The following is a 14,811-nucleotide window of genomic DNA, read 5'->3' as shown; positions in this document are numbered from 1 at the left end:
GCAAAAGACAGCCCTGAAGAGGAACACAGCCACGGCTTTGGAGAGGTGGATGTGTCCCCTCTGACAGAGCCTGCATCCGACACCAGAAGGTTTTAAAACTATTTCCAAAATCCAAAGGAGAACGCTGGAGCCCAGAGCAAAATCCTGGATTCAAACTTTGTCTAAGATCTATTTGCCCTAACAGAAGTGGGGCAGAGCGGCTAAGAGCCAGATCTGAGACCAATCCCTCATCATCATGAGAGAAGCTCTCTCCTCTGTGTGCTCAGGGGACCCTCAGCCTGGTTAAAGAGGAGTAAACACTAGCTAGCCACCTAGGGCTTGGAAGAAATTTCCCTCACGCCACTCAGGTTATTCCATAACTTCCCATTCCAGAGTTTTACACTTCCCTCTGGTGCTGGTCACGGCCGGAAACGGGCTATTGCTATTTACCAGTTACCCAAGGCTGTGCTGGTGCACAGGTGTAATTCATAGTCAGGTGTGTAAAAAGCCCCAAATGGCTGAGAACTTAAACTGGATGGTAACAGACTGCGAATCCCAGGGCGAGGTGCTGGTGCAAGGTGCTGGTGCGAATCCCATGGTGCGAGGTGCTGTGCAAACTGCACAAAAAGTGGGTTCCTGCCCCAAAGAGTTCATAATTGGTTCATGAATTAGATGGACCCCTACTGTGATCCAATCTGGCAACGCTTTGGATATTATTGATGCTGTACAGGAGGAAACTTGTTTTGAGGACATCAGTGGAGGTGTTATTATCCCCACACCGGGGGCAGGAAAGGATAGCTAATATTTTATGAGGGGGTGTCGGGGAGAAGAGAGGTGCACAGAGGAATCTTGTGCACACAGAGCTATGGCAGTCTCTCTTTGACCGCCAAGTAATTGATCTAAAGAACCCTTGGGAAGTGCTATGAAATCAACCACAAACCTGGGAGAGAGGAGACAGAAGCAGGGACCTATGGCCCTAACTTTGGCTTTATCCTTGACACTGAGTCACTGCTCCACCTACCTCCCACATCAGCCATGTCCCCCCCAGATGGCTGTTTCCTCTCCTGCCACCCCTGGGTTAATAAACCTCTTTCCTGTCCGTGACCTCTGCTGAAGGCAATAACCGAGACACTAATCAGCGCTCCCTGACCCTGGGCTCAGCCCTGCGCTAGTAGGGGCCGGGGTAATGAGTAAATCATCTGAGCAGATGGCAATGACTCACTGAGGGTGCATGGCGCAGCAGGGTTCCTAATAGGTCACGCTGCGGAGCTGTACATAATAATCACCTTGTCAGGCTCAGAGACCCAGGGGGTGACAGGAGGTGGTTGTGAACCAGCAGAGACAAAGAGCTCCCGTTCAGGAGCGACACAGCTGGCTCGCTCCTGTTCTTCCCCCATTACGAGTGCTGGAGGCGCTGGGAACTCATGGGGTGACTTGTCAGCTTTTCAGCTGCAGTTTAAGTGACGGTCCTCGGGATTTTAATTGCAGAACCAGGTATATTAGAGCCTAGCCCTGCAGACCCTAGACCACTGATCTCACGTGCACCTCGGTGAGAACTAACGTCAGTGGATTACTCTGGATTGTCAGGGGTAGCCGAGATCAGAATCCGACCCACAGCGTGCACAGTGCTTTGTGCGCCCAACGCTGGAGGAAAATAGCCCCACTCCCGTCTACGGCACTGTCAGCAGCATAGGCATTGTTCAGGGGGATTCCAGCCTAGTCCACAAGAGACAGTTGCTCCGGTTTCACTAAACCGGCTTAAATTCACATCCTAGTTTAAATTGGTGCAAACCCCTGTTTGGGCACATTTGTTTCAGTTCAGCGCAAGTCGACTGGCAACTGGTGGAAGCTAAACTGGTGGAAGGGAAACCACACAGGGGGTTGCACCGATTTAACCAAGCTGGTTTAAAAATCAAATTTAAGTTAAACTAGTGTAACTTTCCCCAGGGCCGTCCCTAGAAAGGTGCAGGGCCCGGGGCAAATCACACTGCGTGGGCCCCCCCTTAACATCGCGGGTCATTTCATGTGTTTTGGGCCTAGTCACTTCCTGAATTTCTGGCTTCCAGCGCCACACAACCAGAGCCGGAAATGCAAAATCCGCCATCTTCGTTGCGGTAAAAAAAAAAAAAAAATTGGACAGGTTTGGTCACATTTTCGGACATACTTCCGCTCTTTCTTAGGGCAGGGTGTGGCAACTCTTGTGATGTCGAAGCGCAGGGCCCCCCAAAGAATGGGGTGGTCAGCCTGATTCGCCATACCCTAGGGACGGCTCTGACTTTCCCATCTAGACCAGGGCTTGGTGAGGTGTGCTGTGGTCAGGAGTGACAGTCATTATGCCAGGGGACCCAGAGGGACATGCAGCCAGCCCAGGGCAAGTGGTTGCCAGAGACTACACATTTACACATGCACTTGACCTCTGACTGCAGAGTTGAACTGGGAGGGAGCTTGTCAGCCCCCTGCCTGCCCCCTTCCTACTCTGTGATAGCCTACTAGAGTAGGCTAGGAAATTCAGAGGAGCCTAAGAGAGTTATACACCCAAGTCCCTTAGGATCCTTTGAAAGCCCCATGTATACAGCCAGCCCTGGGATCAGACTCTATTAGGTGAGCTGCTAATCCCAGCAGAAGCCCCTTGCGTGACTGCTGAGTCCAAGTTAGGATGCCAGGAGATCCTGTGCGGTGATGCTAGGCGCCACAGGCTGGGCTTTGTCCGGGTCCAACTGCCTCCATTTTATCTTCATTACAACCGAGTCCCAACAGGGGCCCGGCTCCATTCCCCACAGTCCCCATGGAAAAGAAGGTGGGTCAAAATCCTAATAGAGAGGGTTGTAAATTAGTCTCTATCTCAGAGAGAGACTTTTACCCAACGCTGCTCCCCCCAAAATCATTGCAGGTGCCAGAGCTCTCACTGAGGCCCCGCTGCTCACGGGCATTTAGGCTCCTGACGTCTCTGGGATGTCTGAACACCTTTGAGGATGTGGTCCTAGCAAGGCACAGAGCAGGCCCATGCTCAGATCAGGGAATGTCAGGATGACATCGGCTCTCCTAGCTTAATAAAGGCCCTCAATGCACAGGCACAGCAGATCTGCTGCCTTATAGGCCTCTTCCAGAGGCCCTCTGAAGCCCACAGCGTGGCATGCGGGTGTCTTAGGTTTAGGGCTTGCCCTAGGTATTCAGCAGCTGCTGTATGTGGCCTGTGCCACGGAGAGTGACTGGCTCATTGGGCTGGCTGGTCAACCCAGGAAGGAGCCAGAGAAACTAGAGACTCTCTGAACTGCAGGTCTCGAAGGGGTATCAAGAGGTCATCTAGTCCAGCCCTCCTTGGCTGGGGCAGGATTCAGTTACCGAGACGATGCTAGAGCTCAGGCGGCAGCTGGGCTCTTTTCGATGGGATAGATGGTGAATAATTCTGCCGAGGCGCCAATGGGAAGGGTTCGCCCCCTTGGAGCGACCTCAACAGCTGGGTCCCAGAAGCTGCCCAGTGAGTGGAATTGGAGCGCTGATGCAGACAGCATCACATCGGCTTGCCCGCTAAATACTGACGTCAGGCTCCTCTCTTCCCAGGACACGATTGAGGACAAACTGGACACCAAACACTACCCTTATATCTCCACCCGCTCCTCAGCCTCCTTCAGTACCACTGCAGTCAGGTAGGTAGAGGCCTGTGAATGTCCTTTCTGGGAGGAGGTGCAGCTTCAAGCCTCATGTCATCCTTGCCTCTCTGCCCCTCTTGGCTTCCCTCGGTTTCAAGACTTGGTAGGTCACAGAACAGCTCCCAATTAGGCCCTGTCTACATTAGAGGTCTCTGCTCATATGGGTCACATCAGCCTAGTGTAGGAGCCTCAGAAGCCATGAGGGATTACATCCTTCCAGCACGCTGGGCAGGCAGGGAAGCATCAGCCCCTTTGTAAAGATGTGAAAGGAGGCACAGGGTAGATAAATGATTTGCCCAACACCACACAGATAGTGTGTGGCGGGGCCAGGAACTGAACTCAGGTCAGCTGAGACCCTATGCAGAGCCCTAACCACAACCTACCTTCCTACCACACCTTGTAATCCGTTACTGCCATGGGCTGCTCAAAGCCTGGCTTGTTCTACACAACGCACTCAACACTCAGCGGACACGGCAGCCAGCAATTCATCAGCCTTTCTGCAGACCTAACCTGGCACACAACTGACCTCCCGTAACCCACCCAGACCGTTCTGCAGTTTGCTGGGTGGCTGGGACCAACAACAGTGCCTGGGTAACAGGTTGAATGACTCCTCCTTCCTCCCCAGGTCTCCATATTGCCTGGCAGACCAGGAAAAGAAAAGGGTGAGGGGCAGGAAAAAAAGGGAGCCAGAGAGAAGATAGTAACACTTATTAAAGGGTCTGTCAGTGTTTAGTTTATGATCATCTACACCCAAAGTCTCTAGCCTCATTTCCCCATAAGTTCTCTTACCTTTCAGGCAAGTCCAAAGTTTCCTACGGAGGCAGGCCCAGTTTGCCCCATACTCAGTACCTTTCTCCCAGGAGAGCCCTGCTCCATCAGCTGTTTTCCCTTGACACTCTTCTCATCCCTTGAATGAGCTGGGTCTGGCTTATATAGTCCCAGGCCCCGCCCATTCCCAGCAGGCTCTGACAGGATTGGTTAAGCGGAGTCAGCTCCTTGTGGGGGGTTTTTCTGCCCCCCTATGACATTTCACTCTGTCACAACATCCCAAAATGCATTGCCCTCTGTGCCGGTCCCCCAGGCCACCTCTCCCCCACTAAGGCATTAGAGAATAATTGCTCAGGTTTTCACACCATGGTGGGGCTGGTGTGGCTGCACAGACGTGGGTAAGAGAAGCTGCAGTCTGGACACAGCTCAACCCTGTTCGCTGTAAACGGATGAGGTGGGGGTCTTCGGAACCGGCTACAAAAGTACGTGTACTTGGCAGGCGGATAAACACAAAGTCGCCCCAGCGCCAGCGACTCACAGCGACTCCGCTTTCGTTGTTTGCCTTCTGACTCCGTGGGAGTGCGGCGTTGTTCAGAGTGCCTAGAGCCAGGCACGGGCAGGCATGCGGGTGTGAGGTATGCCTCACTCCTGTTCTGCAGCAACGCTAGGTCAGGGCCTGAATTCAAATCCTGCACCTTTCCTAAACTGGAACACCTAGCGCTGGAAAATGGTGTCAGAATGTGTATCGGGTTTGTCATCCAGGCACGTGTCCGTGTTAAGTCACGTAACTGCTCTGTGCCTCAGTTTCCCCATCTGTAACAGAGGGGTAACTTACTGCTAATTGGAAAAAGCAACTCACCCTCTCAACTGCCCCAGGAGGGCAGACAGCATTGTTAACCTCTCTGCCTCAGTATGGAATTCCCTGCTTCAGTTTCTCTACGGGTACTGTGACTCATTCAAGACTGCAGAGGGAATTGGGAACAGAACCCAGGCGTCCTGACTCCCTGCCTTGTGCCCAGGCACCAGGCCATGTCTCTCACCCAGTACCGCCCAGAGGCCTTCACTCTTCCGTAGTAATGAGCAGACATAGGAGTTGATTAGCACTGTGGGTAGCGATTGCAAAGCATTCTGAGTGCAGATACTGTATGCTGCGTTCCGCCTCACTCCTTCCTCTCTTCCCTGTCTAGTGCCCGCTACGGACACTGGCACAAGAACAAGGCCCCTGGTGAGTACAGGACTGGCCCTCGCCTCATCATCTTCATCCTCGGGGGCGTGAGCCTGAGCGAGATGCGCTGCGCCTACGAGGTGACGCAAGCCAGCGGGAAGTGGGAGGTGCTAATAGGTGAGTGCTGCAGGCGTTCCGGGCGGAGCCGCGCACAGCTCCATCGCACTCTCTGGCTCCATCCCATGCTTCTGTGTCTCACCCTCTCTCTGAATGCCATTCCTCTCTGTGCCAAAGGCAAGTAAACAAAATCCAGTCTCCAGATGCCCGTGTGGAAAGGACCGATGTGGAAAGCTCCTTTCCCCCCACCCCACCTGAAAACATAGGATTTGCCCCTACAAACCACTGACCCATTGAGTCTGGTGTCCTGGTTCTGCCAGTGGCCAATACTTGATGCTTTGGGGGAAGGTGACTTGTCTCCCCCAGCCAGTTTTTCAGTGTTACACATGGGGGATGGTTGGGTGGGAGGAAAGGGGAGCTTCCTTCCTGACCCCTGAAGTGATCTGTTTTGGTCCTGAAGCATGAGATTTGATTAATTCCTGTCACACCCTGATGGTTTTTATTGGTCAGAAAATGCATGCAGCTGCACAGCTCTGCTTCTCCAGGGCAAATGCTTGGAGGCGCTGCCAGATGGGCAGCACAGAATATGTTTATGTCCATGGGGTAGAGCCAAAATCCAGCTTGTGGAGGAAGCATGAGGAGCCACAAACACTCCAGGGGAGAAGGTCTGCCTAATGCATGATTCTGACAGGGAGAGGCTGGCCTTTTCCTTGCTGCAGTTCAAGCCTGAAATGCACTGTGGATGCTCCATGTCTGTCTGTGCTTGGGGTGGAGGCAGGTCTAGAATAGCAGGAGGAGTTGGCGGTCAGCTGTGAGGGGTATGGGAGAATCTGTGCCGCATTCTAGTGAGTGCTCTTGGGCCCCCACGTTCCTGAGTACAAAATTCACTCATGTTGGCTTCCCATGCTGGGCTCAGCTGAATCCACTCAGGCCTGTGTCCTTAGCACAACACGGCTCAGCTCGCCAAATACAAAACGTAGACCGGGGGGGGGACGACGCCCCTTGTGGGTCCTCTAACCAGCACCTCGTCTGCTCACTGGATTTTCTCCACTCACTCGCCTTAACCCTCCAACCCCCACAGCCTGCTCAGCCATCTCTCAGTGCACTTCTGTGTAACCGTTCCCATGGCCGCGTAATATCTGCCGTTAACGCGCTCTCTGGCCTGTGACTCTGCGATCGCTGCATGCGTGTTTAATGTCCCCTGACGACGACGACGAGTGTCTCAAACCCTTCCTGGGTGGCAGTGGTTTACCTCTGGGCCTCCTCGCTAAGCAGGGTTCCCACTAAGGCCTCGCCCATTACAATTCCGTCAAGGTTTCTCTCGTCTGACTTGATACAACGTCCACTGGCGCCAATGGAATGACTCCCATTGGCTTCAGAGACACTGGATTTGGCCTTGAGTCCTAGCGCGCGGCTTGGAAGCCTCGCAGCTCAGCAGAAATCTGAGGTGAGGGCTGGGGGAGGAGGTGGGCGATAGACTGTTGCTGTTGTCTTCATACAACACACCTTCAGGCATGGAGGCCCAGGGGTGACCGCATAAGCCCAGCCTCGGGGCTCATGTGTTAATGCACGTGGTGTTTGCTCATCCAATCGTCCATTTATCCCCGTCTCTCTCTGTGTCTCTCTCACTGGCTTTCTCACACATCCTCACCTGCTGTGTATTATGAATATTAGGCCTAAGTTGGCATGTTCCTTTAATTTATTTCTGTTCAAGAAGTCAGCCCGCCTCTGTTCTCTCACAGGTTCTACTCACATTCTTACTCCCACCAAATTTCTCATGGACCTGAGGCACCCCGACTTCAGGGACTCCACTAGGGTATCTTTTGAGGATCAGGCTCCAACAATGGAGTGAGAGCCAAAGAAACAAAGTAAAAGCAGCTTATTAAAGAAAAGAAACTCTTCCACGCGGAAGGGTTTTCTTTGATTCTTCCGTCACTCTTTTTCTTTAATTATTATTATTATTTTTACTCTTTTCTTTTTCTTTTTTTATTTGGTTCTTTGATGAGAAAATGCTTGCCGTTCTTACTACCGATTTGAAAATGTGTCCAGCGCTGCCTCCATTAACCCTATATCATGAATCTCTTTTTGCCCAGAACTTGTCGGCATAACCTCATGCCATTAGTTCCCCATTACGTACTCACGGAGACACTGGCAGCAATGGGTCGCTGGCTTTAACTTGACTGGAGAGACACTTACACTTAAAGGCATCTGAACAGGGACAGGGCACGCGATGGACCCGTGATTTGCAGGCCTTCAGAGCGTGTGCATGGTTAGGCCCAGACGGCACATGCATGGATGTGCAGCATGAGAGGAAACAATGTGTAGCTGAATCAACAGTCCCCTACTTTGGATACAGAGAGGACATGTATAGCAAGCAGATCATGTGTTAGGACAAACCAGGGTTTCCAGGTGGCAAGAGCCACGTAGACTCCTTGCAGCATGCGATAACGAAGTTACATTACTGTTGGATACTAATCACTGCAATACAGATGACATCCATTCCACGGGAGAAAGTTGAGTTGTTGATATAGCCTATTTCATGCAGCTTTCTCCCTCTGGGACTATTTCAATCTTCTGGGTCTAGGATGTTTTGGGATGTCAAGGGAACAAACTAAAGGGAGCCATGTTACTGCTTTAGCAGCTTCAGAGACATGGGATCAAATCCTGGTCTTGTTAAAGTCAATGGAAAAACTCTCGTTGACTTCACTAGGGCCAGGATTTCACCCAGCTTTATTCTGTGCAGCATCCATGGCGGTGTAAGGAGACTGTATACAAACACTGGCGTCTTAAGGCCAATGACAGTGGGTAAGGGGGACTTATCAGTTACAGCCCAGGAGAAGAGAGGTGGGGTTTGTTCACATGGGTTTGGGTATAAATGGGGAAAGGCTGAAAGTGGTAGGGGAAAGAATAGTAAAGGACCCTCCACCAGTGCAAGTACAGTAGCACCAGTTGATGCTGACCCGTTTTCTAAAGGGGATGTGACACTCTCTCTCTACATCTAGAAATGCTCCAAGTGTCTCGGTCTATTAGAAGCAGCTTGTGAAGGATCAGGTAAAGGAGAGCCACGCTGATGCAAAAGTGGCTGGATGTTCATTATTCCTGCCTCTCTCCGGCAAAGTCCTGCCGGCTCTGACCAGACAAACACTTGTGTCACAGGCGCTGCCACGCTGAGCTGAGGGCAGAGGAGGCGCACCTCCAGCCCTTCCGGAACCGCCTGCCCTCCATGTCTGGCGCGTCACCCAGTACGTGCCAGGGATTGGCAGAGTGATTATCACGGTGGCCACGGGCCCAAGTGCTTCCCTTTAGTTTTGTTTAAACTGGATCCGATTGCAGCCACTCTCGCCATGTGAACACAGATCTGTGGCCCACCAGGGTCACGAGTCCCTTTATGCACTGTCCCAACTTGAAGCCAAGCAGCCGCTGTATTAAAGGGCCACTGTCCACAGCCAGAGCAAATGGCATTCGGGTGCCAGGGAGAGAATTGGCTTTACTGGGCCGTCTGTTAGCATCCAGGCTAATGTTTCTTCAGTGCAGTCTTTTGCTTCAGGCTTAAACCTCATTCCCCTCCCCCCACTGCAAAATTTGCCAGGCAAAAGCATTTGAGGAGGCAAGGTTGCTGTGCAAATGCACAGCAGGACTCCAGAAACATTTCTGTTAAAAAGCAGCCATGGCAATGACATCTCCTCTGCCGCCCCAGGCTGCTCACCCGGCATGCACTCGAGATGTCAGCTTGGCTCAGTGTTCCCTTCTTATCACACACATACACACACGCCCCAGCCAGGTCTGCAGTCAGTCAAGAGACGTGGAAGAGACGCACGCGGTAGAGCCAAAATGTCAGTCCGGTGCCGTTCAGGACCCGCTTTTCGAACATGGCTCTTAGGTCTCGAGCTCTGCTTTTGCAGGACGCAAACAGCAAAAGCATTGTTAGAGGCGAGGAGGTTCTTCCAGCCGAGCTTTAGTATCCTAGTGGGAGTTTACTTGTCAGTGCAGATGGCGTGCAGATTGCAGGCAGGTGGCAGTCTTTGGCGCTACATATCCTTCATTTCTTTCAGTGGGTGTAAAATGGCCACCCCAGTAAGCAGTTTATCAGGCCAGTAAAAGCTTTGTCTCTGACTCCATCCCTGGAGCTCCTCAACCAATCACATTTATACTAATAATACTTCTCCATAAACTGACCAGCACTTTCCAAAGGCCAGTGGAGCATTAGCCCTATCACTGCTGAGTAGCAGTGCTTCATTGCGCGTGCCTAGTCACCTGGACCAGAACACCTGACTCCCAGGGCCGCAGTCTAACTGCTAGACTACACAGCCTCTGGACCTTTGCAGTTAGACCATGGGACCGGGAGTCAGGAAACTGACGTTCTAGGCCAGATTCTACCACAGTGGCGGTGAGACCTTGTGTACGTCGTTCTATCTCTCTGTACTGCAGTTTCCCCAGCTGTAAAATGGGGCCCTTCCCCACCGCTGGTGTGAGCAGTGGCTGAGAGGGTGTGGACTGAACGTCGGTGAGTGGAAGGTTTTTAACTGCTGAGCCAGAGTAGCGGGGGTAGTTCACATGGCTTAGCTCATCCACTGAAACGAGCCGGAGGGGGCACCTCCTACTCCTTGGTGCATGTGTGTGCGCATCAAAAAAAAAAACCAAACCAGTGGACATAGTTGGGTGAGGAGGGCAGTCCCTACTTGGGGGAATCCCTGGGCGGCATGTCAGCGTTCACGTATTTAACAGAAAGGACATTATATAAAGTACAGGAGCCGCAAGAGGCTGATTACAGCAGGGCAATCCAACCCCCAGTGCCTGCAGGCATTGTACGTTCACCCGGCATGGGTTTGTATATGCCTTGAGCAGGGACTGGGAGTCATTGCACGGGTCTGGATTTGGGTTCCCTGTATCAACACTAGGAGGTGGGGGCAATCAGGGGCCTGATTCTGGTTTCACTTACAGCAGGGTGACATGGGAACAATTCCATTGACATCAACAGTGTTAAATTGGTGCAAAAAAATCAGTGAAAATGAAATCAGGAGCTGGCCCCAAACAAAACAGGCTGGTAAGCCCTGTTTGGCCATGAGAGCGTGGAGCTGGGATCGCCCCTCACTCCCCCCAGGGAGTGGAGCAGTCGATTAGAGCGTAATGCTACTCTGGAAAGTGACTGGGGCGGCCGAACTGGGTGGAGGGGGGCGGCTCCGCCCCCGTGTCACCTTGCATACCCCTGGGAGAGGGAATGGAGGCGAGACCGGGACCAAGCACGTTGTCCTTGGGCAGGACAGTGACGCGCTGACGGCTGTACGCTTGGCCACACCTTGCACACGAGCTTGGCTGTCTTAGCATGGAGCACTGGCAAGGCCGGGGACTGAGCTGCTTGGCGGCTGAACAGGTGCCGTGAGGCAGAGTCAGGAGAGGTTCCTGCTACGCTGACCAGCTCCCAGTGTGAGAGGGCAACTTGTGAGGGCTTCCCACTCCCCTTCCCTGCTCCTTCTCTTCTCTAGCCTCTTCCAGCATCTCCTGCCACTGCATCCAGCGAGCCTCCAGCAGCCTCCTTATCCAGGGATGCCGTTCGCTGCTGGCAAAAAGAACCAGCCCCACCCCGCATCTCTCACATCCGCACTGACAACTTGATTCCCTGCCTGTAGGGCCGTAGGCACAGCCCCTGCCTGCCTGTATAAGTCTAGCTTCCGGCCACCTCCCTTCCTCCTCTGCGCCTCTTCTCCATCTTCCAAGGGATGCACGTTTTCAAGTGCTGACGACTTTCCCTTTGGTTCTTCTCTCCCGCCCTAGATGGCAGCGGCAGTGGGGGTGGTAGCATCTTTCCCTGAAGGCCACCACCTGTGCAGTCCTCAGACGCCACACAGCCCTCTTGCCGCTCCGTGCACGCAACACCGTTCTGTCGACTCGACGTCCATGTCCCCGCCACACACACGTTCCATGCCTCATTCTGTCGCCCCACCTAGATCTCTTGCTGAGAGGCCTCCATATATTTCTTTTTCTTTCCTTTATTGGTTTCTGCCATAGAAACACTCGGAATTCCATAGGCTTCCATTTTTGCAAGCATTTCCAATAACGTTCTGTGCTGTCTGGGCAAGGTAAGGACGCAGGCATCAGAGCGGGCCTCCGCTCGCCTTGCCACAGCAGTGCTCCTTGCTGGGGAGGGAGGGCAGGGTCAGTGGCAGGGGGATGCCCTCTGGGGGGGGGCGCCCACACGCTCCTCACACACAATGCCCGCTCTTGCTCTGGCGTCCAGAGCGGTAGCGCGCATGGTGTGTACTTTACAGCTGAAGCTGGGTTAGCGAGCGCCCGCCAGGCCCTGGCATCGCCCCATCCCGCCTATAGGCAAGGTTGGGACCACCCATACTGCCACGGGGGAACGTGGGGGGGGGCTCTGCCACCGAGTCACGCCTCTGTCGCCTCTGGCAGCAGAATGAGGTGCCTATACAAGTGCGAACGCACGCGCAGCTGTGCGGGCGCGCCCTACCGTGCTCAGCCGCCGTACCAAAGTCCGCCAATGGGAAGCGCATGTCCTCCCGCGTGCCCCAGACACCCACCTTAACGCCGCCTCTGGCCAACCGCGTGCGCTGCCTAGACTGGCACTGTATGAGGAGCAGGGCTGCCCACGCCCTTCCTTAGGCAGGAGCGCAGAGGTGACAGCTGCCGAACTAACCCTTCAGAGCGCTAATGTTTTGCCCGTCTTTCCCTCTGCCTCCCGCAGGGTCCACGCACATCCTGACCCCACAGAAACTGCTGGACACACTGAAGAAACTGAATAAAACAGACGAAGAAACCAGCAGTTAAAACAAAACAAAGCAAAGGAAATGACGACGACTCCTCCACCTTCCAGGCTCGTGGCCGCTCCCCCATTGGCTGTCCCGTTAAATGTTACGTTGCTGACCCATGGCGCCATCGCCCAACCCCTAAGCTTTTGCCCTGTTCTTGTGTTTAGAAACCTTCCTATCCCCCTCTTGCCCCTCATTTTAAGAGAAAGGAGTGGGGCAAGGGGACGGATGGACAAAAATTGCATTGTGGTTAAAAGAAACCTGAAAGCAAACTATTTATTCGCTATGTATGTAGCCAAAAAAAAACCCAAACCAAACTCATTTTCAAGTAACCCATTTACCCATCGCTAGACGAAAATTTTCCAAGCGCTTTTCAGGATGGATGGATGCACCCAAATTATTTATAGCTATGTGATCTTGTACCTAGCCCAGACGCAAACACAAATATGGAATTAGTAGAGTTCGGTTGCTGCTGTCATTGGGTTTGTTTTGTTCTTCATTTTTGGGGGGGTGTATTTGTGATTCTTAAATGCATCTATTTTTTTGTGTTTCGTGGAGGAATATGTTAAATTGGGGATTACCCATGATTCCAGCACACCAGTCCCCAAATATTCTGAGGCTTCTTCTGCTGACAGATGTTGACCAACCCTCCCTTTCTTTACCCTGTCCCCCACCTCCAGCAAGGTTCAGTTGAGCACATCTGGACAAATCAATCAGATTGCTGCTGGAGGGGTGCCCTTTTGATTTGCATTTGAAGGCGGAGCTTCCGAGAACTGCCCAATCAGCACTTTCTTTACTGGGCGGTGGGGCTAGATTTGCACTTACCAATCAGCACATTGGTCTATCTAGTCTGGTAGCCTGACTCTGACAGTAGCCAATGGCTGATGTTTCAGAGGAAGGGGTAAAAGCCCCATGGTCCACTTGGCTCATTGTGGATGAAAGAGCGGCAGAGCTGGGGGAAATGGCTGAGCTCCAGTCAATGATTGTGCTCTTGGGAACAGAAACCAGCCCGCCCAGCTTTAAATTGAAAGTGGGATCCTAGGGCAATTTTACAGGCAGAAAAAAGGGACAGCTTAGCTCTGCCCCTCACCACAAAATAACACCCCCTAGAAGAGGAGCCCAAACCTGCTGGTGCCCAGAGATCCTTGCAATTTAGGGCTACACATGACAGCATCCTTTCGCCAATGGTTTAACTCTTTCCTTACCTAGCCTCAGTTTGGCATATTCCTTTAAAAAAAAAAAAAAAGATACGGACTTTAAAAAAAAAAATGTGTGGAGTCAAAAAAGTCTCTTTTTGCTTGCAAAAAAACGAATTAAAGCAAGGCAGTTTATATCTCAGTATTGAACGTATGTTAAAAAACAAAAACAGAAAAAGAATTAAAAAAAAATAAGCTAACGGCTGTCATCTCCTTGGTTTTTGTCTTGAGGTCCCTGCTGCACTGACCCTAGTAGCGCCTCCCCCATTTGTTTCTGCTGTTGTCGTCCAGTAGTGAAACGTTGCTGACTGTGAAAAAATCGCCAAAACTCTCCCATCCCGGCCTCCTTTCGCCCCTCTCTCACAGCAGGCTGTGTGTATATTAGTTCAGGTGTCTTGTGACGTTCTTACAGGCTTGGTGTATAGTGGTTTAATGAGACCTTGTTACTTTTCTTTAAATGATTTCCTCTGCCTTTCTCTCACCACCTCTGGCGTTAGCTGCATTGCGATAGTTTGGGGAGGGGGATACTTTTTTTTTTCCCCCCCCAGGGAACTGAACCCCTCACTCTTCGCTCACCCTGCTCTTCCCAAATAGAGCTCGCTGTTTCTTAGGTGTTTCCATTTTTTTCCTTCTCATCTCCCCTGTTCCTGGCCCATTAATGCTAGATAAGGGCAAACTCTGTAAACATTTGCACTGATATTAGTTATTCCTTGCCCCTCCCTCTCCTTGTTTTTTTTTTTTTTTAATTAGCATTGCAAATGCTTCAGGATCTTGTCTGTTGGACATTATTAGTTTCTCTGGTTTTTCCTCTGTTACAGTTATTTATATAAACAAATAATTTATCAAAAAAGAAAAAAATTAAAAGCATCTTGTCTTGGAACTTGTTTACCTTGAACTTATTGGAATCTAAATGTTTGACAAGTGTTGAAGCACAAACATGTATCATCTCTGTATATCTGTTCTTCTGTACGAAAGCACTTGAGTCAATAAATAAATGCGCTCCCATACATGGTGCAAAAGGCTGCCTAGCGTGTCTTCTGTTTGGGGGGGTGGGAAGGCAGGTTGGGGAGAGCATTAAGAAAGTGTGTCCGTCACACATGATCTGAAGCAGAGCTGGTTGCAAAACAAAGAAAGGAAAATATTGCTACTTTTTTTTGTTCTCCCCCCCCCCT

At 51.8% G+C, this 14,811-nt stretch overlaps 1 protein-coding gene across 3 annotated transcripts in view; it reads left to right on the top strand.

The window, feature by feature from the left end:
* STXBP1 (syntaxin binding protein 1) overlaps positions 1–14,658 on the top strand; it is a 59,752-nt gene extending 45,094 nt beyond the window's left edge. Inside the window, exons 17-20 of one of the 3 annotated variants that reach the window (XM_067542163.1) lie at positions 3,541–3,626; positions 5,585–5,739; positions 7,422–7,547; positions 12,380–14,658. In XM_067542163.1, the coding sequence (XP_067398264.1) occupies positions 3,541–3,626; positions 5,585–5,739; positions 7,422–7,531 (351 nt within the window). In that variant the 3' untranslated portion in view covers positions 7,532–7,547; positions 12,380–14,658. The remainder of the gene's footprint in view (positions 1–3,540; positions 3,627–5,584; positions 5,740–7,421; positions 7,548–12,379) is intronic. The other 2 variants (XM_067542165.1, XM_067542164.1) reach the window with 2 other exon arrangements.
* Positions 14,659–14,811: the final 153 nt, after the last annotated feature.

Source organism: Emydura macquarii, unplaced genomic scaffold (assembly GCF_026122565.2).
Source record: "Emydura macquarii macquarii isolate MOO-44397 ecotype Brisbane River unplaced genomic scaffold, CSIRO-AGI_Emac_v2 contig_691, whole genome shotgun sequence".
NCBI lineage: Eukaryota > Metazoa > Chordata > Testudines > Chelidae > Emydura > Emydura macquarii.
This window is presented reverse-complemented; position numbering and strand designations above follow the sequence as displayed.